General features: G+C 40.9%; 1 protein-coding gene across 2 annotated transcripts in view; it reads left to right on the top strand.

Annotated features, from left to right (window-relative positions):
• gnao1b (guanine nucleotide binding protein (G protein), alpha activating activity polypeptide O, b) overlaps positions 1-21,827 on the top strand; it is a 91,621-nt gene extending 69,794 nt beyond the window's left edge. For both annotated transcript variants that reach the window (XM_042061068.1, XM_042061067.1), the window contains exon 8: positions 20,709-21,827. In XM_042061068.1, the coding sequence (XP_041917002.1) occupies positions 20,709-20,896 (188 nt within the window). In that variant the 3' untranslated portion in view covers positions 20,897-21,827. The remainder of the gene's footprint in view (positions 1-20,708) is intronic.
• Positions 21,828-27,729: the final 5,902 nt, after the last annotated feature.

The following is a 27,729-nucleotide window of genomic DNA, read 5'->3' as shown; positions in this document are numbered from 1 at the left end:
ATTTCCCCCGTATTGTATTTCATATATGACACAATAAACATCACAATATTTCCCCCCTATGTAATGTGGAAGTGTCCCCGTCGTGAACAGTTCGCTTAATTGCTCGGTTTCCAAACAATCCAAACAATCCCGCTCAGCGTGCACTAAAATAAAAAAACAAAAAACTCCGCAACTCAAACGGCAATCTTATGCTTGATCACCCTCAAGCACATTGGACTTTTTAAATTTAATTTATATAGTGTATTTAGTTTTGTTAGTACAGTATCTTCTACTGTCTTTATTGTACAGTGGAGTTTAGTTATATGTTTATACTTATACTTATGTTTACCATTTCTGCTGTAAGTGCATGTTGTGTGTGATGTCTGTATGCTACTGAGATCCTTGAATTTCCCCTTGGGGATCAATAAAGTATCTATCTATCTATCTATCTATCTATCTATCACAGTGTCTACATTATTAGACTGGTCTTCCCATCTAACCTTGTTGTTAATAGGGCCTAATTTTCTCAGTACTACAGCTGGACCTGACCAACGGGGCGCTAGCTTGGCTGAGAATTTGTCTATGGCGCTAGACTGCGGGTGTGCCCTGACCCAGACCAAGTCTCCCACTAGGAACTGCGCAGACCTCCTGTGGGCATTGTAATGCTTGTCTTTGCCTAGCCACTCCCATTCTGTGTCTAACTTCTTGGCTCAGTTGAGCTTGTCTCTCCAGTGCTGTATACTGAGGCTGCTGAGGTGATGGTGCGATATGGATCAAGCGCTCAAGAGGTCCTTTAAGGTTTCTTCCCAAGGCTAGTTCCGCTGGTGTCCTTCCTGTTGACTCCTGCTTGGCAGTGTTGATGGCATAACGGAATTCAGACAGCCATTTTTCCCAGGTATTGTGGTGGTCAGCTACATAAGATGCGATCATTGTCTTCAAGACTGTTCACTCTTTCCGTCAAATAAGTCTGGGGATGGTAATTCGTTGTCAGTTTTTGAGTGACACCCCAGGTCTTACAAAGACCTTGCAAGAGCTGGCTGGTAAATTGGGGCCCACGATCAGACAACAAATATCTGGGAACACCCCATCTTGTAAAGATCTCGTCTTTGAGTATCTTGCAGAGCTTGGGAGTTTTGCTGTCCCGCAAGGGAAAGAGCTCCACCCACTTGGTGTAGTAATCAACAACCACAAAGAGGAATAGATGACCAGCCTTACTGCAAGGGAATGGGCCCATTAGATCCACCCCTAGCATTTCCGCTGCACTCTCTACCATAGTCTGCTGGATCAAACCAGCAGGCTTTTTATTGTCTGGTTTATACTTCTGGCATATTGCACATGTCTTGACATACTGCCACACATCATGCTGGATAGTAGGCCACCAGGCAACTTCAAGCAACCTCAATAGTGTCTTCAGTCTACCCAAATAAGCCCCCAATGGATTGTCATGGCTCTACTGCATAAATGACACCACCAAACTCTTGGGCACCACCAGCTGGTATTTCATGCCATCATTTTTGGTTGGAACATGTCTGTAAAGGACATCTTGCAGCACTTCAAAGCCAATCCGGTCAGAGTGGTCATCATGTGGATCCATCTCAGCCATCAACTTTTGGACTTCCTTATCGCTCCTCTGGGCGCGCGCGATTTCTTCCAGAGATGATGGTCGGGATGAAGTCGGGATTAAAGCTGGAATGGCATGCCAAAGCTAAGACGGCAGTTTCAGATGTTACAGACCGGGGCAAAGCATCTGGAACAAAGTTAAGACAGCCTTTCCTGTATTAAACTTTAAAAGTAAATTGCTGTAGACATAAGGTCCACCGTGTCAGTCTGGAGGAAGTCTTCGGGCTGTTAAAAGCCCATGTAAGAGCAGCGTGGTCAGTGAACTGATCAAACTGAACTCCCTCTAGGAAGTGCCGCCATTTTTTTAACGGCCCATACGACCGCCAGACACTCCTTCTCAGATACAAAGTAGTTTAGCTCTGCACCTCTCAATGGTCTTGAAGCATACCCAATTACCTTCTCTCCTTCTTCTGTTTGCTGTGCCAGGACAGCTCCCAACCCAACAGCACTAGCATCAGTCTGGACCTGAAATGGCAAAGACAGATCGGGCTGTGCCAGCACTGGTGCCGTTTGTAGGGCTGTCTTGAGCTGATCGACACTGTCCTGACACTCCTTCGTCCAGCACCAGTCAACCCCTTTCTTCTTCAAACGGTTGAGCGGGGTCGCCAAGTCAGCAAATCGGGGAATGGGAATGAACTTATGATACCACCCCACCATGCCCATAAAGCGCTGCAACAACTTCACGTCATGTGGTGTGGGGTAGTCCGAGATGGCACTGGTTTTATCGAGATCAACTGCCACGCCTTCACCCGTCACAATGTGCCCAAGAAACTTCAACTGTTGTTTGAAAAAGTGACATTTCTTGAGGTTGAGTGACAAATTGGCTGCGTGTAACTTGGAAAAGACTAAGGCAATATCTTTAAGGTGTTGGGCGGTATCAGACGAATAGATAATTATATCGTCTATGTACACAAAGCATACGTTTCCAACAAGCTCCCCCAACACCTTTTCCATCAACTGCTGGAAGGTGGCGCTAGCGTTTTTAAGCCCAAATGGCATTGCATTGAAGTTAAATAAGCCAAAAGGTGTGGCCACAGCATCCAGCAAAGTTTTACCATTGACCGGCCTGTAGTCAACACAACACCGATAGCTGCCATCAGGTTTCTTAACCAACACCACAGGAGAAGCCCATGGAGATGAAGAGGGTTCGATGATTCCCTCAATCAGCATAGAGTCAAACTGCTCTTTAATTATCTGCTTTTTAAAAGGAGAGGTGCGATAAGCCTTGCACCTAATTGGCACCTCATCGGTGGTCTCAATTGAATGAGTGAAGACAGTGGTCCTCCCTAGTTTATCTGAGCACACCGTCTGCCATTCTTTGAAGAGGGGATGTACCAAACTGGGATGGTCTTTCCACACATCAGGGAACTCTAAACCAGGTTCCAGGAGAGGGCAAGGACCTTTTACTGCCATGTACAAAGTCACAGGCCTTCCACACCACTCTCGCCCCTCTGGCATCTGCTTTAGGAAGGGAAAGTAGGTGACACCATGTTTTTGTTTGACCCCATACGTCATATCTCCCATCTTTATTTGGGTTGCTGTCTTGGCCAGAAAATCTAACCCAAGAATCACTGGAAAAGCTAAGTCACTTTTTTTCATTGCATAAGTATCCATAGTCCAGAACATGTCATGCCAGTCATACAAAAGCTTGGTTTTTCCCAAAGCATTGTGGATCTTTCCATCAGCTAATATGAAATTCTGCTGGCTACAGGGTTGTAGGTTCTCAATCTCTCTTGCCACTTCAGCCCATACAGCCTGTTGCATTAAAGTGTATGTACACCCTGTGTCCAACACAGCTTTTACTGGCACACCTCTAATCTTCCTCTACACCTCTATTTCCCAGTTTCCACTTCCAAAGAAATCGCAGGCCCCGCACAAACAAATAAAGGACACAGTCAGCTGGCTCACCGATACCAAAGTTACTCCAGGACGGGAAAGTAATCCAAAAAAAGGTTGCGTGTATCACGATAGTCCATATAATCCAAAAGAAACAAACTTCCTGTAGCTTCTGTTAGACCCAAGCAATAGTTTTCTCTAACAGTGATTTTCTACGCGAAATTCATCCAGATCAGCCTCACGGCGCTCACTCTCACGGATTACAATAGTAGCCTCTCCCAGGCCTCCTTCGTTCATTCATAAAAAGACGGCGTCATTTGCCCACGTGACCATTCACATTTTACAAACACGCACATTCGGCAAACCATTGACTAATGACATAAGCCACAAACCATGCAAAAAGTAAAAGATAAACTAAAAATAAAACATTTTTAACATTCAAACGACCCCAATCTACATTTAGTTAGAGGGAAACATTTCTTATTTGCATTAATGCACTCTTCACCATACATAATAATGCAAAGTATAAATTTTACAGAACAATTCCCTTTCTATTTATGAGCACACATTTGTGTAACCAGTAGTGTTACAAGAGTGCTAAGAGTGTTTAACACAATATAAAATTCCTGTTTTCAGTTTTACAGTCCCTTCATTCATTCATCAAAGTCAAAGTCAAAGTCAGCTTTATTGTCAATTTCTTCACATGTTCCAGACATACAAAGAGATCAAAATTACGTTTCTCACTATCCCACGGTGAAGACAAGACATATTTTACCAATTTAAGTCCACAGACAAACATAACATTCAAGTAAACAAAAAAGTAAGTAAATAAGAGGGCACATATAATAATGAAAAAAATAAGAGCAGCAAAATTTGGTTGAAATTGTGCATAGACAGTCAATAAAATACTAGTGCAAAGTCAGGCCAATAAAAGGCTTGGGTAGTTCTGTTTGACCTAAGTAAGAAAGAAAGTGACATAGTGGTGCAAGTTATGTAAGAGCAGCAGAAGTGTTGTGTTTTCAGGACAACAACAACAAGTTCTAAAGTGTACAAGTGTGCAAGTGGAGTAGTGCACGCGGCCATTGTGGGTCCAATGTCCAGGATGTTATGTAGCTGAGGGTGGAGGGGGGAGAGGAGGGAGAGAGTTCAGCATCCTTACAGCTTGGTGTATGAAGATGTTGGTGAGTCTGGTAGTGCGGGAGCGCAGGCTTCTGTACCTCTTCCCAGAGGGCAGTAGATCGAACAGATTGTGAGCGGGGTGACTTGCATCACTCACAATTTTGGTCGCCTTGCGGGTGAGGTGGGTGGTGTAAATGTCCTTCAGGGAGGGGAGTGAAGCACCAATAATCCTTCCAGCTGTGTTCACTATGCGCTGCAGGGCTTTCCTGTTGTATTCAGTGCAGCTTCCGCCCCACACAGCGATACAGCTGGAGAGGATGCTCTCAATGGTGCCTCGGTAGAATGTGGTCATGATGGCTGGTGGAGCACTTGCTCGCCTGAGTTTCCGCAGGAAGTACAGGCGGCGCTGAGCTCTCTTCGCCAGTGATGCAGTGTTGGTGGTCCAGGAGAGGTCTTCGCTGATGTGCACCCCCAGGAATTTGGTGCTGCTCGCTCTCTCCACCACAGCACCGTCGATGGTCAGTGGCAGGTGTTGGGTGTGACCTCTCCGGAAGTCAACAACAATCTCTTTGGTCTTGCTGACGTTCAGCAGGAGGTTGTTGTCCCTGCACCACGTGGTCAGATGGTCGACCTCCAACCTGTATTGAGTCTCGTCGCCCTTGGTGATGAGACCCACCAGAGTTGTGTCGTCAGCAAATTTCACTATGTGATTGTTGCTGTAGGTTGCAGTGCAGTCATGCGTCAGCAGGGTGAAGAGCAGCGGACTGAGCACGCAGCCTTGGGGGGCCCCTGTGCTCAGTGTGATGCTGCTTGAGGTATTGTTGCCAACACGTACTACTTGAGGCCTGTGACAGAGGAAGTCCAGTAGCCAGTTGCAGAGGTAGGTACTGAGTCCCAGTTTGTCAAGTTTGCAGATGAGTTGTTGTGGTATTATGGTGTTGAATGCAGAACTGAAGTCTATAAACAGCAATCTCACATATGAGTCTCTTTTTTCCAGGTGGGTGAGGGCTGGGTGGAGGGCAGAGCAGATTGCTGATTTTCATGAGCACTGAGCACCAGTTTATGTGCAGCCCTTGCCTGGACATTGCTTGGCTCCTTTGTGGCCTCCTTACACCAAACAACTTTGACAAGATAGGGGAAAGATTCTTGAAAGATTGGAGTCTTTTGAGTAAAGCTTGAATGGGGGCCTTAAAGACTACAATCTTTCAAGAATCTTTCCCAATTCTTGCCAAAGTTGTTTGGTGTAAGGTGGCCATTAGTTGACACTGGCGAACTAGCGTACATGATACTATAAGCTGCCTAACGTCAGTCTAATGTTATGTATTTGACTCATAAACGACCACAGCATGAGTTAACGCTAAGTAACGTTAAGTCGTGATTTGTGAGTTAGCTAACATTAGACAGATAATGTTCAAATCTGCTTGCTACCGTTAGCTAGATCTAGCAGCTGTTTAGCAGCTGGGGGTGCCCCCATTTCAGATGCTCAGCTGTTGTGGTATGCCAACTCCATTTGGCAAAGAGCGCAAATAATGACACCGTTTGGGACTAAATTAGTATTCCCATACCTTCGATGATGTAGGGCGAGCTGTTTAGGACTTTTTCTTTTATTGGGGCTTTTATTTGGGCTTTTTTGGGAATTCTGTGAGAAGGTTGCTGTTTCGTCCTCGATCCTGCAATGTTTTGGTCTCCCACGTGTGTGTGGCGAGCTGTGGCGAAGCGTCGACGCAAAAGTAACGTCGACGCGACAACGTCATTGACGCGTCACTACAGGCCTAATATTTATCCTTGCTCTGGGATTTGACATATAGACAACAACATTTTGGTTGGGTCTGTAATGCCTTAGAAGCTTCCTAAAAACCTCTGTCAGAAAGTTAGGGTGGGGGATTTTCAATGCGTGGTTTTGCACCTATTTGGCGTCCTTTCAGGCTTAACTGGCAACCATATTACGAAATGCAAGCACTTGACTCTGATTGGCTGCCTTTGCTGCCACTCAAAATTGTTTAACTTTGCCGGCTTCGGAACACAGACAAACCAACTTCTTCTAAGCTAATGCATATGCCCGGAGGCTGTTTGGGTCTTGGGCTAACTTTGGGCTACTTGGTAGCCTACCGTTCGAGCAGAAAGAAAATAGAACCGTTTCAACTAGGCCTATTTGTGATAATATGAGCATCTAAATAGACAGAGGCGGCTCGCTCAAAGGCTGATGCTTAGCATATATGTTTTGTATTAAAAGTCGAAACGTGTATGTAGAGTCTTAAGACAAAAGTTGGAATACAAACGTTACAAATGTTTCCCACTACCAAATATCTCGAAGACAGCTAGGTAGGCTACTTTCATGTTTTCGCACCAGGTGAAACATATTCACAAACTAAAGGCACAGATGCTGACGTGCCATCGTCTTAACGTGAGCATGGCAACAACTTGGCAACAACTAATTCAGCTAAAGCTTGCCCAAGGGCGTAATCTCTCATCGAAGTTTGATGCCAAGAGTTCTAAACATGCCTCTACATTTGACTAGTTCGAAGTGACACACAATCGAGAAAGGAACTACATACACTTGACCATCATTGAACTTTCTCACCCAATAAAAGCTTAGACCTACTATATATTGCTACTGTAAGACCGACAATGCAATCACTTTAGACCAACCTTCTTAGTGTAGGCTAGGTGTTGAAATTAGATTGACCACTATTAATTCCTCACTCACCAGGTGCTTATGTGGAAACTGTGTTCGCATGCTCATAGAGAGAGAAAGTGTAGTATGCTGCCAGGAAATACAACCAGTGCTTAACACTTTATACAATTCCATACAGATGTACAAATACATCTGTACTTACCATAGTTTCAGTATGGCCTATCTTAATGTAGTGGGAATCCGATTAAAAATGAACAGCATCTTGTGCATTTCTTTCAGTAATGAGTTTGCACACCGCTTGCACAGCCTGAAAGGGCACACCTCCCTCACACTGCTGCAATCTGCTTGCCGTATATGGGGGTGGGAGGGCGGCTGTGTGAAAAGGAGGAAATAGAATGAGAGTGGGGGGGGGCAGTGAGATACATTTTACGTAATATGTATCTGTTGTTCAGATTGGCCCAATTTCTGGCATACATTTCTAAAAGAGGAATTTCTATGAAACGGAGATGTTCAGAACGTCTAGCTATTTTTGTATGTTCTTGAATAATGATATACTACCGCGAGTATATTCCCAACTTTGCACTCTGACGTTCTTCCCGCAATAGGAAGTGCTACAGCCATTCTGATTGGCTGATACAATGGCTGTACCTTAAAGTACCAGGATACTTTTTAACATGACAAAAGAAATAGGATGTATAATCTCTAGCTCATTATGAATTCAACATGAGTTCAATATGTACACATTGGGAATTCATCATTTAGAACAAAAAAAACATACTGATAACACCTACTAAATAAGACTCTATTAATGAGGAAAAAGATATTTGTTAATCCTTAAGTAATGTTGAAAACATACTTAATAATGATGAATTAAGTGTTTGTTAATGCTTAACTAATACTTAACTAATGCTTAATTGTGTACCCTTATTGTAAAGTGTTACCGTTAAGGGATACTACAATAGTACAACAGTTATGTGATATATTTGTAAAACTAGGCTTTCAGCTCAGATCTGTGCGCATTCTCAGTGTTAGGATGATGTTGGCCAATCGTGAAACGTGGACGCGCACAAGACCACCTACATTAAAAAAAACGGTTACTTCCGCATTTATGAGCGATAGCGTAACCTAGACTGCGGTCATTTTTAGTGTCTAGCCTATAACATCAAATAGATTGATTGTCATCAGATGTTGGATTGTATGCACGCCCATAGTGGCATATTTGCACGCACAACACTGTTAAAGCGCCTGCGAGAGAGATATACGACATACTCTTACATGTGAGAACTTCATTCAAGATAATTGATTGGTCAGTAGGCAGTAGTTTTACACGATTTGAGCTATAACTTACCACATAACCTGCTCCCGATCAGGTTTGGTTGGCTGCATAAGACACCATGGTGATACAGTGACGCTAAAACAGAGCCACTTTTGTGTCACAGTATACCCTGGCTTTGAGCGCAATATACCTCGCTAACCTACTAATCAAGCTTCGTAGTATACCCCACTGGAGAAAGAATATACAGTAGCTTTCGCTGGATTTTTTTTGACCCAGGGACATGTCCTGAGATTGGCATAAAAAAGAAGCATTACATCCCAATGTCCATTTCAACTGTGGGGGTGATATTGTTTTTTGGGATGTTTTTTAACCAGGGGGATCTGGTGACCTTCTCAAAGTAAAGTTGTTCAAAACCTTTCTTTTAGTAAACTCTGTACACAGACAATGTTCTCAATGCTTGGGTTCATGTGTAGAAACACTGGTGATACTTTGATCAAAGATTCATGTTGCGTCGAGCCTTCTTAGTGTTTTAAAAATAGCAATTTTGATGCAATCATGCATCAAAATAGTACTGCCCCTACGTCTCCCATTCAAAAGGCCATTTGACCAGAAAAACGACAATACGGTCAAGATTGAAAGTGGCGTTTCCAACATAATTATGCTTTTAAACGAAAGTTTGAGATTCACAAAAAGACCCTAGGTTGCATTTTGGTGAGAGTTAGGCTACGCTTTAATCCGTGGCAAGGGACCTGATGAAACTCATGAATTAGCTACAGCTGTCACCTACTTTGCCCCTCCTGTTTGGTGTTGGAGCGAGTTCACTATTGGTTTTGATATTGTCGTAACACCAAAACTAGAAAATGACTGACTCCGACTGACTTAAAACCGCTAAGATTGGCACCTTACACTAAACAATCTAGTTGATAGGAGCGCGCCGTGACTCTAGTAGCCTAGGCTACAACTCCCATGATTTCTGTCCGACTTTGAAAATTTAGTCACCGACTGTGAAATCACACCGAAATTGTATAATGAAAGCCCGGCTTTAAGTCCAACTTGAGTCCCCATCTCTGCTCATTTCCCATGTGTGTTACATTAATGTTCATACCTCTAGTCATTTAATTCTGCTAGTTGACACCACTGTATATCTCATAATTTCCAAACTGGTTAATGGATCCCATTTCTACATGGCCCTTGTGTAAATATTGATTTATTATGAAGATGATGGGCCTATTGCTTTGTCGGTTAGCATTGCGCTAGCTGGGCTGCGCTTTACAACCATAGCCTACTACTTTAAACGGAAGTTTTGGAGTTTAACGCGCAGCTGAGATCAAAGTTAAACGTGATTGCTCTGTAAGGAGTGTAACAGGATCAGTTGATTTGGAGTGAAACTGCCTGGAATCCGGAACCACAAAATTCTGGCCATAATAGTACAAGAATGCGTATTAGATACTGACAAATATTTGATTTTTAAAGCCAAACACAGACTTCAAAACACAGGCAATCAAATTATGCAATCAACATTAAATCCGGCAAAAGGATGTTTTTCATAAATAAATAATGATACACTGTCAATGCCTGTTCTGGGGCTCGTTTCTAGAAAGCATCGTTTGCTAACTTGCGTCGCAACCTTTGTAGTTCGGTCCATCGTTCCTGGATTTGGTGTTTCTAGAAAAGTAAGTTCGAACTCTCAATCGCAAACAAGGAAGCGAAGTTTGGTCTTTTGAACTACTGCCCCTGGGCAGTCACACTTGTGCCGTTCCTTGGTAGTTCCAGTAGGTGTCCGGGGCACCTAACCAAAAATCACAAAAATCCCCGCCCCGCCCTTGCACGCACACACAACCCAAGATTGGCTGAGTTACAAGGTCAAGTTTCACATAAAAACATAACTGATTTTGTGGGGCTGATGTCACAAGGTTGGTTCGTTCGCCGCTCACGGGCCTCGAACCCTCCACCTTGACACACACACCGGCATGGGAGACGAACGCTCTAACCACTGAGCTAAAAGCCCAGGCTTCCAACTCAGCAGTTAGAAGCGTTCTTAAGGTTAGGGCTGTGAGGATTTACACGGGCAACTAGCACGCTAGCTCAGTCTGCCTCCGTTACACTTAACCAGGGCTGAGTGTTGCCGCCCCCTCCCCCAGCCAGCCCGCCCCCCAATAATCGCCCCTGCCTGTCCCTCCCCGCCCCGCCCTTGCAAGCACGCATTAAAATGAACTGGATGGAACTTGCTGTCATCAGTTTCACATCAAAAATAAAAGATCGATTGAGATATGATCACACTTGCTGTGATTTAGACATAGAGGTCAAAATATACAGGGTGCGTTGAACACACGTCCAACTTTGGCCTGTTGGTGGCGCTAGAGCGCTCGAGGTGCCGGCATGAAACTTTGTGAAATTAATTATTGGACTGTCCCCAATCAGTGTGCCAAATTGTACAACTTTTTAGCATACGGTTCTATGGCCTACCTTCCATTGCAGAATAATACACAGCAACTACAGGCCAAAATGCATTTTTGCCAATTACAGAGCTCCCTAGAGGTCAAAGGTCACCACATTTCTTGAGTGTCCTCCCGATGGGGTCTGAGGAACATGTACTAAGTTTGGTTTTGATACATGAAAGCGTTGCTGAGATATGAGCTCACTTCCTGTTTGGCGGCTTCGGCGCAAATTTCGATTGGCTGTTACAGGCGAACGCTTCTGTCAATGTAAGGTAGGCCTATCTCTTAATAAAAGCCGAATTGTTGCATTATTGACAATCGCTGCAGTTGCAAACAGTCGGTGGACTGACATGGGCGTGACAGTGTTTCAACTTTGTAAATCCTCTTACTATAAGAGACAATACAAAGTGTCCAACTTTGACAAACTATACATTCAGACATTGCTTTAATGTTTTTTGAAACGCTGTTGCACATACCTCATGTAATAATTGTATTTCCATTCAGTATAAAAATCCAGCTGTAATGCTAGTGAATTGAAAAGCACAAACATTTTCCCTACCTTCCTGCCCATCTGAAATAACTCCTAGCTGTACTGCCTCCATCCTTTCTGCTTTCGTTATACAAAAATCGTTTTATATCCATGATGGCCGGAAGTCTTGAGTAGCCTTAACATTGTGTGCTGATAACCAATTATAAGTGTGCGCTGTCATTCTCTCTCCTGCTCAACCAAAAGGTGTGCGTGCCTATAGGTCTGCATTAAGTTGATTTTAAGAACCTGTTTAGGCCAAGTTGGTGTGAATACACACAGGGGAAATTCTCTCTCGTTGTTGAGTAGCCTGATGGTAGGCTATGCACAGTACGTACCAGTGGCGGCTGGTGGTTATAAAAATGACGGAGGAAGGGAGGTGCGCTTGATTGGTGTTGGTGGCAAATGTGAGGTTCTGATGGTGTTGGTGGCATATGCGAACAATTGAGTACCTACCCAGACACATTTACAGCAGCAGTATGTATCATTTTAACTGGCAATGGTGTGCTATAAAAGCTGTTCTGACATTAGGAGCTAGGCTAGCATGCAGTAGCCAGAAAAATTGTGGGTTAAATTCTTGGCTTCCACTGTTGAGCAAGGCACTTAACCCCGAATTGCTCCAGGGACAATGGACTTTGTAATATGATTGACATATGTAAGTCACTTTGGATAAAAGTGTCTGCTAAATTAATACATGTAAATAAATGTAAATTTAGGTCTTGGAAGTCAGGAAACATATGCAGGCCTAATTATTAAATACTGTTTTCCAGATGAGCAAAATTATGGAAACTGAAGGTTTTGCTCAATGTAAGACATTATCAGAGAAGGCTAAAATACTAAAATTGGACACTTGTTTTAAAACTAAAGTAACTTATGAATGATTGATCAGTTTGAGGAAACAGTGGGATTTATTTTTTTGGACTCTGTAACTTACCATTTAAAAAAAGACCTTAAATGTGGTTATTTGTAACATGCTATTGTTTTAAAGCCAAATCACTATAATTTAAGACAGGTTGTAGGCTAATAGCTATCCAAATGGGAATTTATAGTCAAAAGTTGTAGCCTAGGCTAAAAGGCAAACATCATTGAAGACATCAGAGCGGCCAGAAAAGGAATGCATCAGTCTGAAACATTCATCAACAATGTAACCATCCAAAGATACAGTTAGAACGTTGAAAACAAGAACATATTGGTAAGAACAAGAACATTATTTAACAATTGTTTAGGCATAACATGGATGATTATAACAAGGCATAACTTGGATGTTAATGGATGATTCCGAATTTTAGACGCTTCCATCACTCAGCCAGAGGCTATTGCAGGCGTTTATTTGAATATCAAGTCAACTCTCCTAGCTGTTTGCGTAGCAAATACATCTGTGACCTGATCATACCACTGAGGATTTTTTTGAAGAGACTTGACAATTTTCTTTTCAATTGAAATAATGGCCAGATTTTTCAATGGATTCTCAAAGTAAAGTTGTTGGATTTCATGAAGCTGAGACTGTCACACAGCTTTCGTGACGAATTGATCTCTGCATTGCGATAGAAATGCTGCAGTTCTATTTTCAATTTTACCTCGTCAAAGAGATGGGCATATGTCTCTGACAAGTTTGCCATTGCGTGCGTTGGGAAATCTGATTTGAAAGACTCCCGTTTTTCCGGATTTAAAAGCTCCATAAAATGCAAGCGGTCAAGATGTTGGAAGCGCTGGGTGATTTGGGTCCTGATGCTGTCATGAATGAAATCATACAGCGCTCTATAAACCTGACGCTGATCCTGCTGACCCTGCCTTCTTTTTCTCCTATGGTGAGCTAATTCTGGGTCCTCTGTCAGTGTGGCAGCTCTGTCGTAAATTTTGTCAAAGGCCCTCTCTGATTTCATCTCATCTAGGATTTGCATGAGGTTTTCTATGCGCCTTTTGCAATAGGAAACGTCCATGGACTTGTGTTGCAAGATTTCAAACACAACATCAGTGTGTGTGAACAGTTCCTCGAAAGTAAACAGTAAAAACACAAAATCAAAGTCCTCTAATTTGACCCTCAATCCATCAGCTGAACATATGGTTTCATCATCCATAGACAGATGGTCAGCTATACGAGTGAACGTCGCCATCAGTTTATCGTAATTAGAGGCCACTGCATTCACGACCCGAAATTCCAATTCGTTGGAGCGCTCCTAGGCATTCTAGCGCAACCAAATTCCTCAAGCAACGCTCTTGCTGGATTTGGAGAAAAAGGATGTGAAGCCACCCAGGTGAGCAAATACGTTTTTTGCCTTTGGAATGTCCCTAACGCCTTGACTCAAGACCAGATTTAGGTGATGGGCATAGTAATGGACAAATGTTGCACTGGGAGCCACTTGTCTCACTTTAGACTGCAAGCCATTAAGATCTGAAGCCATGACTGCAGCACCTGCCAGCTCTCTATAATTGCCCTTGTTGTCTGAATCAGCCCCCTCGTCATGCCCCCTGAAAGAAAGCTCTTGCATGCCCAGATAGGCAGTAGCATCAAGCAAACGCTTCACAATCTCCCTTCACAATCTGGCGCACTTTTGTATTATGTTGTGCTGTCTGCAACCGCACACCTTCATCCACAACCTGATCAATTGGCATTCTCCCCAGCAATGGCAATCGGATTGCAGCCCCAACATGGTCATTACACAAATCGTGGCGTTTTGTTGCCCTATCCAATTTTTTTGTATCAGCAAATCCCTGAACTGTCCACATTTGTGACTTCCCCATTAGCAGGCAAGGCCAGCAGTATAGCCGATTGCTTTCTGTGCTACCAGTTAGCCATGAGTATTTGTCATACTATGTAGCATTCAGTACACTAGCCTTACCATCTTTTTTTGGAATGTAAATTTTTGGCACTGGTCTTCCTGCTGCTTTGATCCTAACATTTGCACTGTAGTTGAATGTATAGAATGGTTTGTTCAATAAAACATGGACAGTGTCCTGTGAATCCATTGTACTTTATTTCACAAGCAAGATTTCGCAATGTAAAACAGGCCTCGCATTCAACACAAGATTCTTCACTGTATGACCGCAGATACGTTTTTGAACGGTGTACTAATAACTGATAGCCGCCCCCTCCAGAGCAGCTAGCTGCTTATTGGTTCACCGTTAGCGCTAATTTCCAGAGGATCTGGCTAGACCCGCCCACTCAAACGGAGGAGCTTCCTCCCTTGGCCATTGAAAACGACGGGATTCACGAGCCGCTGTGGTCTGAGACGATTATAATGGGCATCAATGAGGGGTTTGAGGAGGAAGATCCTCCATACAGTAATTTTCAATTGCGATAGGGGGTGCTGTTGACATTTTGACCCAGGGGAAGGATTTTCGTTTGTTCAAAGTGTTCAAATAGGAATATTAACAGTGATTTACCAGATTAGCAATTCACTTTATATATTTTTTATTTTTCTCTGAAGTTTTAGGGAGGTTGTTCCTCCCTTTTCTCAATGGAGGAGCCTCCTCTGGTGCGTACGGCTGTAGGCCAGCTGTAGTCAGGTTCACTGTATATTTTTGTGGGAATTTTTGGGGGATTTGCTAAACTATACATGTTTGGAAAGGTTATTGCATAAGGAATCAGAGAATCAATGTTTGCATTTGCCCAGATGTCTATGTGGCCAGTATTGACAGTATTGTCATAAGAGTGACATGACACTGTCATGAACCTGTCATAAACAAGTCAAAAATGTTTATGACATAACGCTTTTGTTATTGACATTCGGTTTTTATCATAACAAGTTAGGATTAGAGGTTAGGGTTACGATTCATATGTCATGACAGTGTCATGTCACTCTTATGTCGATACTGTCAAGTAAAGTGTTACCAAAATAACTTTAATTTGTAATATCTTGGCTACTGAATAAGCTGGAATGTTGATTTTACCCCATTAATCCATAGATGCAATATCATTGTAATGAAAAGTTCTTAACATTTATTATTCCATGTTTTTTTATCATCCCATTGAAATACATCCATAAAATGGGTAGAAAAAAACTACATATGATAACACTAGCAATTCTAAGGGCTTAATAGAAGTCAGTGGTGCCAAATATACTAGAAGGTCCACAAAGGTAATTTGGTATTGGTATTGTAAAATGTCAACCAAATTTCTGGCATGTTTCCACACCACTGATGCCGAAATAAAATAAAAAAGATTTCCCACAGTGCTCTACAAAAAGAACAGAAGAGTCATTTGTCAAGACTGCATGTGCACGATAGCTGACTGCCAACCTTTAACACAAGGCTCTTTCAGAGATATGTATCATGCATAATATGACCCCCAAATATGCATGCATTGTCAAGGTGACAAGTTTTTCATAACAGTTGTCGACTAGTCATAATGTACTGTACCAGTACAGTGCTGGTAATCACTGATAGTGCTAGCCGTTGGCAGCAAATATTTCATTTCTTTAGATGGTTATCGGCAGCATACAGTACATGTTCTTATTATACTTACAGCTAGCTGCACAAAAATCACATGCCATTGTGGAACAGGTCTCATTTTCTGGTGAAATACTTCCATACATACAAATGGTATCACCAGACTCACTCACTTCAGACAAGAGTATGAGTCCTCTCAATGGACCTTTCCGGCCTTCTGGCCTGTCAATCATGTATAGACTGTTTCCCACAAACAAATGGTGGCTCTGGTGTGACAATATGTCAGTCATCGTGTGATAACGAAAATATGACTAGGCTACTTGTTCTGAGCAAGTGTTGTCAGTGAACAGGCTGTAAAACTGTTGGCTAAGTTACAGACACTCACGAACAACTGATGTTAATTATCTGGGAAACATTCTCTAGCAGCAGTCATGTTGTTGTTTGTGTCAAACAAGTTGTGGATTTGTTGTAACATTAAAAGATGACTTACTCTGTGCTCAAACTGATGCTCGAAGCTCCAGTGGTTTGAGATGAAGATGAACGAAACTTTGGAAAATGTAGCAGATTCACGTGAACAACTCCAGGATACGTTTTTTTTCACTGGCTGTTGCGTTAAATCTTACCCAGATACAATAGTGCTATTTTCTGATTGGCTATTGTGTAGCCCCTTTCGTTATTTTTGATTGGCTAATAAGTGGCAGGCTCGACTAAGAACTCCAGGGGAGACGTGTTTGATTCCTACCGGTTCCATAGTGAGAGCGGCGTGGCCAGAGATATTTTGGGCGCTGCAGCATATTAAATATATTATAAATAGTTTTTCTGCGTGAGAAATACAATGTGTGGCGGGAGTGACAAAAGACCGAAATGAGTGACTGTCACGCTCAATGCGTGACACTTGAGAGCCCTGTATTCCTTGTATCTCCTGTATTTTGGGCAGCCGTGGCCTACTGGTTAGCGCTTCGGACTTGTAACCGGAGGGTTGCCGGTTCGAACCCCGACCAGAAGGAAGTGCCCTTGAGCAAGGCACCTAACCCCTCACTGCTCCCCGAGCGCAGCGGGCAACTCACTGCGTCGGGATTAGTGTGTGCTTCACCTCACTGTGTGTTCACTGTGCTGAGTGTGTTTCACTAATTAACATATTGGGATAAATGCAGAGACCAAATTTCCCTCATGGGATCAAAATACTTACTTATACTATTCAAATGTATATATATATATATATATATATACATATATATATACATATACATATACACACCATGGCGGTTGCTGCTCTTTGGAAGAGGGGAAGCTCTGATAAAAATTGTCAATTATTAAATTAATATTATTAAGGTGCTATATTGTTGTTTAAGGGCAAAAGTTATCCCAAAACCCAGATTAGACCAAACAGTATAGAGTTCTGAGACATTGCAGCTGGCTTGGCTATTTTACCAGTTCACTTTGTGGGAAGTTTAAATAGGCTATTTGGGAGCCTACAGTTATTTCTCTGTGACTATTCTGTATGTTCAACTGCCTTGCTGTTTTATTTTGAATCTCCCCTGGTAGGGAAGACTCAAATTAGTTTAAAAATTCAAATAAACATTAGCATAATGTAGCCAGGCTACTTTGTGTGTGGATCACTCTCAGCACCCATTCTAGTAGGTTTGCAATGTGCATGTCTTTGAAATCATTCTCACAATAAATATTATGTTTTAACTCATTGAATGCCAAGCTGTTTTCGGGAGCTTTGTCCTAGAGTGCCAGCAATCTAGACCATTGTTGATGATTTTTGTACAGCCACAGCATATTTGTGAAACCTTTACTTAAAAAGTCAAATCTTGACCATACCAATCTGAGCAACTACAGGCCTATATCAAATCTATCGTTTTTGAGCAAAGTACTTGAAAAAGTTGTTTGTAATCAGTTAAATACCTTCCTCAACGAAAGCAGTATCCTTGAAAAATTCCAATCAGGTTTTAGATCAAATCACAGCACAGAAACGGCTCTAGTAAAAATAGTCAATGATCTCAGACTAGCTACTGACTCAAACAAAGTCTCAATCCTTATTCTTCTGGATTTGAGTGCGTCATTTGACACCATTGATCATAGCATCCTAATTCACCGCCTAGCAAAGTGGGTGGGTCTCTCTGATAATGCTCTAAACTGGTTTCAAACCTACATTACTGGCAGAGATTTTTATATCAGTCTTGGAGATCATGTATCTGAAAAACATGACTTGCCTTTTGGTGTGGCCCAGGGGAGCTGCCTTGGTCCCCTGCTATTTTCTCTATATATGCTTCCATTGGGAAACGTCATAAGTCAGCATAATGTAAACTTCCACAGCTACGCAGATGATACCCAATTGTATATTTCTGTGGAGCCAACTAACCCAGATGGCCTTTGCTCCCTCACTGCATGCCTAACCTCCATTAATCAGTGGATGAGCAAAAACTTTTTGAAACTAAATGATGACAAAACAGAGGTACTTCTGGTTGGACCAAAACTAAAGCGAGATATTATTCTTAGTAATCTGGGGAACTTGGCACACCAGGTTAAACCAAAAGTAACAAGCCTCGGTGTCATCTTAGATGCAGAGTTAAGTTTTAAGCCCCATATCAGTAAAGTTACTCAGACAGCCTATTTCCACTTGAGAAACATTGCCAAAGTGCGGCCCTTTTTAACTCAACAAGATGCAGAAAAACTAATTCATGCCTTTATCACTAGCAGGTTAGACTACTGCAATGCACTTTTCACTGGTCTTCCCAAAAAACATCTAAAGAAATTGGCACTCATACAGAACTCTGCGGCTAGACTTTTAACTAAGACTAAGAAGAGAGAACACATCACCCCTGTGTTGGCTGAACTGCACTGGCTCCCTATTTCCTATAGAATTGATTTTAAGGTTATGTTAATTACTTACAAAGCTCTGAATGGCATAGCACCTTCATATATCTCTGAGCTTTTAATATCTTATCAACCACAAAGGAAACTTAGATCATCCAATTCTAATCTTTTAATCATACCCAAAGTGCTCCACAAACAAAGTGGAGAAGCTGCGTTTATCCATTATGCCCCCAAACTATGGAACACCCTGCCTCTGTACATCAAGCAGGCGAGTTCAGTAAATATTTTTAAAAAAGATCTGAAAACATACCTGTACAGGAAAGCTTTTAGTTAACTCATCTTATCCTGTAGACTACATTTTCAGATTATTCTACATCTGCTACTATTGGAGGGCGCAGCCAGCCAGAAGCAGATGGGCTCCCCCTATTAAGTCAGGTTCTGCTCAAGGTTTCTTCCTGGAATATGGGAGTTTTTCCTTGCCACAGTTGCCATATGGCGTGCTTATGGGGGGTAAGAGGGTTAAGGCTGCCAGTCTTATGACGTCATTTTCTATATTTTTGATATGTTGGTGAGTAGATCATAAACAGCAAAGAAAAGTGATTGATAATGACTGACTGACTATCATTGTGTTACATGCTTCAAATGTAAAGCTGCATTCTGTGTATGAAAGGTGCTATACAAATAAAGCTTATTATTATTATTATTATATTATATTCTGTGTTATAGCTATGAACACATACAATGGCTCGAAATCCCAAGCTAAACAGTGGCTAGTTTTCATCAAAATCGCTGTTTTTTTTTTCTAGAAATGGAGATATAACGTCTTTCAAGTGTTGCCTGTTACTTACTTGTGTAAACTTTCCGGGAAGTGATCAGTGAGACCTGGCGAGACTGCCACCTAGTGATAGACCCACGAAAATGGCCTGGTTTTGACCTGACATGCATGCGATCGTCATATTTCATTTCCATTAATCACAGAGTTCCCAAAATCACATATAAGGTGTGTTAAAGTGCCTAGTTTCGTAATTTAAAAAAAAAAGCTAAAAATGTAATATTACGTTTTTGGCACTCAACGCATGGGAAGGAAAAACGTAATATTACGTTTTTGGCACTCAATGAGTTAATGAGTGATAACTTGTTGACAAAGTGAGTAACTTTTCATTACAAAGATATTGCAAAAAAACAACCACACGGAGTCATTTTTTACCTATTCATGCATCGAAGGGTTAATATGGTAAAGTGTAACTAGGACCATTGGATTCCTTGACCCTTACAGTTTAGCAGTAAAAATCCACATTCCAGTTTATTCAGAAGTCGAGATATTACAATTTTAAATTTTACGGCGGCCATTTTTTAAACTTCAATATGGCCGCCATATAGACATGTGAGCAAATGCAAACATTGATTTTCTGACTCCTTATACAATAACCTTTCCAAAAATGTAGGCTAGTTTAGCAAATCCCCCAAAAATCCCTCAAAGGTTAAAATCTGAATATAATGAACCTGACTAATAGATCTATCTCTGTCTGCATGATAGCTCTATGGCCTATAGTGGAGATTGCTGGCGTCTTTTTTATGACAACGGAAAACAGACACTTTAGCCTGTAGACATTAGCCTCCACAGTTCCCCATTTTGTACATAACATAATTTTAGCATTTAATTCACACATTCAAATAAATCACACATTCAAATAAAGGAAATGAATAGCATTCAAGTTTGCCAGTTGTGTAGAAGGGATAATATTGGTATATTTCAGGGATAAAACAGCTTTGATCTTTCCTTAAACTTCATCTATGTCAAAACTAAACTAATAGAGCACATACAGGTGTCCTCTAGTGGCTGATACGAAACTTTTGAAGTCACAGCATTGAGATCAAGGTAAAACGCTGCAGCAGATTAAACCAGAGGTGCAATGGGGAGTAAGAAGTCACGTGACGTATTAGTCTAACGCGAATTTAAAACAGTATTAAACTCTAAAAAGCGGCTAAGCTAGTGACAGCAATTGCCCTAATCTGTTTCAAGTTTATTTATGTGCTTTGACCTTTGTGCTCTTACCTTTCTCTTAGGATCAAACTCATATGATGATGCTTCAGCTTATATCCAGGGTCAATTTGAGGGAAAGAGCCGATCACCTAACAAAGAAATCTACTGTCACCTGACCTGTGCCACTGATACAGGTAATGTCCAGGTGGTGTTCGAGGCGGTCACAGACATCATTATCGCCAACAATCTGAGAGGATGTGGCTTATACTGAGTCTGCCTTTTCATCCATTTGGTCTGAGCCAGAAACAGCTGACCACATACAGTAGCTGGACTGGTGGAGGATGATGAGACAGAACTTATCTCCTTTGGAGTCAGCTCCCATGTCTGGGTGTGCCATACTGTACACTCAATTATTATCCTTATTCATTCATTTGTTCTTTTTTAATATTCTGTAAATAGTCTTTGTAGGAAAAACATTGTGTATGTGGGGGCTATGGGTCTATGTAGGCATCCTTTGTTCTTTATAAATGACTTGCTCAGCTCCTCATGTTCAGTTCTTTTGATCCAAGGTAGTTTTTTTTTATTATTTATTGAATGCTCTCAGTATGTTTACCTTCAGTCCATACACTTTTATGTTGGTGATCCATACCTTTGTTGCACAATAAAAGAATTCAAGACTAATTGTATATTAAACTCTTGATATGATCACACACTACTGCTGAAATTTGAATTAATGCAATACAATTGCAATATCATCCTTGTTTATCTCATTTTTGTAGGAATATCTTATTAACAGTTCAGTCCTGATATCATATAATTACCCTGTAAAATAAGCCATAAGGCCATCAGGGGAAAAACTTAGGAAAGTGTTGATAGTGGGAAACCTTTTTGGTTTCATTTTTGTTGTCAGTTGAATAAAGCCGATGTTTTGAGTTTGTAAATTTGGTACAGCCAGACACTAACAAAGCTTTTTTAAAAATCAAATTATTGTCCTTTTTACCAGTTTGTTAACATATACCTCATAACTCATAACTTGTTTAATTGTATTCTCCTGTATTTCACAATGCTTCTTCCACTGTCTAGTATTTATTATTTTATTTGTCCTTGTAGATGCATCAATATTTAAGTTTGCATAAAAATAAAGGCAAGAAAGGCATGTGTGTGTGTGTGTGTGTGGGTGTGGTATTGGTGCTGTTGTATGTTCTGTTTAACTTCACTGTCTGTAATTATTTATAATAAACAGAACTCTCAAAGGAATTGCACTTTGTTTGAAACACCAAAGTCTCTGAAGGAAACACTTATGATGAATGATAGTGTGAGAAGACTCAGTAAACACAGTTATTAGCAATGTCTAAATTCAACTTCTTGACTTCTTGGGGCAATTGTTCTGTCAGTTAGCATTTGGTTAGTTAAGCTGCACTTTAGAACTGTAAAACTAGCCTTTTGGAGTGTGACAGTGACTGTGGCTGTTTCGGTGTTACAGTTTTTTTCTGAATGCTTAAACACAACTGTGATTCTTATAGCACAATTTCTAAAACTATTAATACTTATAGCAAAATCACTCACTGAGTTCGCAAAACTAAAAGCACAAACACTGAGAAAACAAAAGCCAGATGTGTTTTTTATTCAGACCATCAGTGTGTAGTTGGCACATTGTGTGCTTATTATTCTGATGGCTTGTGTTTACTGTTTGATACGAAAACATAATTTTTACGAAGGTGTGAAGAGTTAAGCAAGGTGTGTTAGCTTTTGCAAGAGAACTACATGTAAAAGGACTATTTCTTTCTCTTCTAACCCATCCTCTTCCCCCTCCTCTTGCTCCTCCTTGTCCTCGCCATCCTCTTCCTCTCACTACCGTTCCTGAGCAAAGTACTTGAAAAAGTTGTTTGTAATCAGTTAAATACTTTCCTCAACGAAAACAGTATCCTTGAAAAATTCCAATCAGGTTTTAGATCAAATCACAGCACAGAAACGGCTCTAGTAAAAATAGTCAATGATCTCAGACTGGCTACTGACTCAAACAAAGTCTCAATCCTTATTCTTCTGGATTTGAGTGCGGCATTTGACACCATTGATCATAGCATCCTAATTCACCGCCTTGCGAAGTGGGTGGGTCTCTCTGATAATGCTCTAAACTGGTTTCCAACCTACATTACTGGTAGAGATTTTTATATCAGTCTAGGAGATCATGTATCTGAAAAACATGACTTGCCTTTTGGTGTGGCCAAGGGGAGCTGCCTTTGTCCCCTGCTATTTTCCCTATATATGCTTCCATTGGGAAACGCCATAAGTCAGCATAATGTAAACTTCCACAGCTACGCAGATGATACCAAATTGTATATTTCTGTGGAGCCAACTAACCCAGATGGCCTTTGCTCCCTCACTGCATGCCTAACCTCCATTAATCAGTGGATGAGCAAAAACTTTTTGAAACTAAATGATGACAAAACAGAGGTACTTCTGGTTGGACCAAAACTAAAGCGAGATATTGTTCTTAGTAATCTGGGGAACTTGGCGCACCAGGTCAAACCAAAAGTAACAAGCCTCGGTGTCATCTTAGATGCAGTTAAGTTTTAAGCCCCATATCAGTAAAGTTACTCAGACAGCCTATTTCCACTTGAGAAACATTGCCGAAGTGCGCCCCTTTTTAACTCAACAAGATGCAGAAAAACTAATTCACGCCTTTATCACTAGCAGGTTAGACTACTGCAATGCACTTTTCACTGGTCTTCCCAAAAAACATCTAAAGAAATTGGCACTCATACAGAACTCTGCGGCTAGACTTTTAACTAAGACTAAGAAGAGAGAACACATCACCCCTGTGTTTGCTGAACTGCACTGGCTCCCTATTTCCTATAGAATTGATTTTAAGGTTATGTTAATTACTTACAAAGCTCTGAATGGCATAGCACCTTCATATATCTCTGAGCTTTTAATATCTTATCAACCACAAAGGAAACTTAGATCATCCAATTCTAATCTTTTAATCGTACCCAAAGTGCTCCACAAACAAAGTGGAGAAGCTGCTTTTATCCATTATGCCCCCAAACTATGGAACACCCTGCCTCTGTACATCAAGCAGGCGAGTTCAGTAAATATTTTTAAAAAAGATCTGAAAACATACCTGTACAGGAAAGCTTTTAGTTAACTCATCTTATCCTGTAGACTACTTTTTCAGATTATTCTACATCTGCTGCTATTGGAGGGCGCAGCCAGCCAGAAGCAGATGGGCTCCCCCTATTAAGTCAGGTTCTGCTCAAGGTTTCTTCCTGGAATATGGGAGTTTTTCCTTGCCACAGTTGCCATATGGCGTGCTTATGGGGGGTAAGAGGGTTAAGGCTGCCAGTCTTATGACATGTCATTTTCTATATTTTTGATATGTTGCTGAGTGGATCATAAACAGCCCCTAGCAATGAAGAAAAGTGATTGATAATGACTGACTGACTATTATTGTGTTACATGCTTCAAATGTAAAGCACTTTGAGCTGCATTCTGTGTATGAAAGGTGCTATACAAATAAAGCTTATTATTATTATTATTATTATAGCTAAAATACATAGTAAGTTGAATTATGTCATTTTTATTTTTATTTTGACTTACACTGATTTTACACAATTATCTTATTGACTTACATTTATCTTGTCATTACACTGTGGGCCAGGGGTCAGCAACTAAGGCCAATATTTTTCATGGCGGCGGGGTGCAGGCCAGTAGGCTACAAGGCTAATAGCGCCGGTCTATAGGCTAGGCCTACTCCACACACATCTACACGGAGAATGGATGAAAATAACTTGTGAAACAAATAAACCATGGATGGGCCCATTGATGGCCTACTTGAGTAATCAAATGGTCTTGATGAACTCTGTTCTATCTCCCCTGTCAATATTGGTAATAGTAAATACCCTAAATTAGGCTAGGCTACAATAATTTTGACGATGGACTGTTAAATGGGGACTGCCCATTTCTCCGACGCTCCATTGTTCTGACCTCTCAATAACTTGTTCCCGAAAAATTCCCGTTGGTCCTAAAGCCCACTAGTCCGACGTCCCTTTGTTTAGAAAAAAATAAACCCCATAGGCTTTTGTGATTTTTGGCGGAAAATAGTGTTTTTAAAAATAGGTTTTGCAGCCTTATTTTAGGCCTACCACATAGGCTATAGGGCCTATCTTAAACAGATGTTTGTGGGAAAGCCTGATTGGACATCTAGTTTTCAAGTCTCATTAGAAAGCATGGTGGATTCAAACAATTCCGAAAAGTCAATGTATTGACTCACAAAATGATTTTGAAATTCTAAACAGACTTTAAAGTAAATGAAATCTATAAGAAAAGATCTATGTATAGTCTAAAGGTGAAAAACAAACCATCAGTCACTGGACCGACATTTGACTTTATTGAGACTGCATTCTACAGAATATTTCAAGTTTAATATGTGTGACAGACTATTGTTTAGTTGAGGCAGGGAATGGTAAGAAATTGACTAAATTCTAGGCTACAAACATCACACAAAGACCCATTTCGCTGGATTCAAAGTGATAGCTTATTTTTGGCAAGGTGACACACACTGATCTGCACATCTTTGTGCGTGCGCTCTCCCAGTGTGCATGTAAACTGTTTAAATATGGATGCAGACTTATTAGGCCTACTTTATATGACTAAAAGTAGCCTATATAACACTCTCTGGACTATTAGTCTACCAGCAGTAAGCTAAACAAGGACTGCCTGCAAATCGCTGATAGACTATTCTCTTCTGCTCAAGAACTGCCGAACAGGGGAGCAGCGTGCTAGTAGCCTAATTGCAAAACATGGATTCCCATAGCCTAAAATGTCCATGCTTATTCTTGGTTGGGAAACAGCATGATTTGGATATAACAGCATATGGATTAGATTATTTGTTCTTACTTCATGCTTAAACTACATCTGTTGTTTGGTTAACATTAAAAGTCTCCTAATGTTGGCTTCAAAAGGCCTAAAGATTTGTTGATCAGATCATCTAAATTGCGAGGCTACAGGAGTCCTTGAAGTGCTGTGCAATGCGGTGGTATGGAAGGCGTAAGGAATATTTTAACATTTTAAGCACTGCAATATGCTGCAGAAGGCTTTTTTTTTCGCTCTAAGCAAACCTGGATTTTCAAAAAACTCCCACCCTAGAGCCTGTTTTCAAAAAATATAGTTTTTTGTCAGCTAAAACGCTGTGGTCATGTGGAAACAAGGCCAAAACTATATAAAAAAAAACTTTACCGTTTTCACAAAAACTGGCTATGTGTAGACATGGCCTTAACATGGTAACTCTAAAACATTTAATGAAAATTATATTAATATTGTACTAAAACATTTCCTGGCCTACTACTGTAGGTGGCGCTGTGCAACCCACTATAATGGGCCCTGGCCCAGTGGTTAAGAAACACTGATCTAGATTATTATATATGTCATTTAAAACACAGCACCAAGATATGCCATTTCTAGCTTGACCCTGGATTTTGATTCCTGGATTTTAAGATTTTTTTTCTTGGATCAACAAATAGAATGTTTTTATTATCCTCATTTAGTAACAAGACATTATTACACATCTATACACATATGGGTCCAATAAATAAACACAACAAAGCAATACACTACAAAAGGCATTTGAAATAAATACATAATAAATATTATAAATAAATGTATAATAGATACAATACATGTAAAATGATACATTAGACAATAGAACAATAGAAAAAGCTTAACACAGGACATCATGCATCTAACCCTTGTATACCAATGTTTATGATTCATGCCTTTGTTTTATACGCCACTATGTGGTTGTTTGAAGTATGAAGTTGATGTTGCTTAGGTCATTAATGTGCATATGTATTAGTGCTCAACAAGGTCTGTATGCATCACTGCACATTAATTAGGTCTTTATTGATCAATTTATTATTCTTACTTAATAGATCATTAATAAGTGGGTCTTGATCTAAGGCAGTGGTTCTCAAACTTTTTCTTTCATTCCCCACTTTGATCAAGAGGGCATTCTCGAGCCCCACCTGTCCCTCATCGCTCTAAGAAAGTGGTAGGTCAAGTTTAAAATAGTCAAATTTATTGAAATAATGACAAGTTCTAAATATATCCTCTTCAACAGAGTTCAACAGAATCAGCTGGTGCTGCAGATATAATAAATACATAAATACATAACACACATATTTCTGTTTTCCAGCAACATATTAGGAAGCATAGGCCATTTTACAGCATTGTACAATATATTCAATGAAATACCAACATGCTGCATTAAATGGATCCATAATCCAGTCATACTGAGCACTGCTGGTTGGGAAATATTTTTGAAATAAACTTTGCAGGGATGTGATGTAGGCCTACTGTTTAATACATGGGATCACAAGAGTAGCTCCCAATCAGACGTTTCAGCGATTTCGCTCAGAAATCTCAAAGGCATAATACTGTCGCGATCGAGGCGCCTGTCCCATACTTAAGTGTTTTTGGTGAATGCAGTAATCTTATTTGCTAGGTGAGGTAGGTGCTTGTCTTTGCCTTGTAACTGGACATTTAACTCAAATGTATCGCTAAGATATATCAAATATATCGCTAAGATAGGCCAGCTTCGTCAAGAAATGTTCATTAGTGAACGTGCTTGCAGATTCAAACATGCGCTCTTCCTCCAAGAAGAGGCGACTCGGAGCTCAAACACGCGCGACAGCACTTTACCTCGGGAAAGCCACCTTGCCTCGCTGTGAAACAGTACAGCCTTTTGGTCAGCTACCATCTCTTCGCAAAGTGCGGAGAATAGACGCGCTTTTAAGGGCCGGGTTTTGATGAAATTCACCACTCTCACAACAACATCCAAAATCTCATGTAGGTCGGGACTAACTAAGCTGCCTTGACACAAGCGCTTCCCTGTGAATAACACAATGCGTCCATTGCGCATCGGGTGCTACCTGGGCCCAGGCTACAGATAAAGAATTAAATAAAAAAACTCCTGTGTTTCACGTCAGTTCGCGCCCCACCTATATCTTGATTTATACGGTCCATCTTTAAATACAGCCCAAGTTTCTATTTTCAAGGATTTGCAAAGAAAAATCACATATTCAGTGACAATAGAAAATGATTGAA

Source organism: Alosa sapidissima, chromosome 14 (assembly GCF_018492685.1).
Source record: "Alosa sapidissima isolate fAloSap1 chromosome 14, fAloSap1.pri, whole genome shotgun sequence".
Classification (NCBI taxonomy): domain Eukaryota; kingdom Metazoa; phylum Chordata; class Actinopteri; order Clupeiformes; family Clupeidae; genus Alosa; species Alosa sapidissima.
Note: the sequence above shows the minus strand (reverse complement) of the source record. Positions and strands in the feature narration are given on the sequence as shown.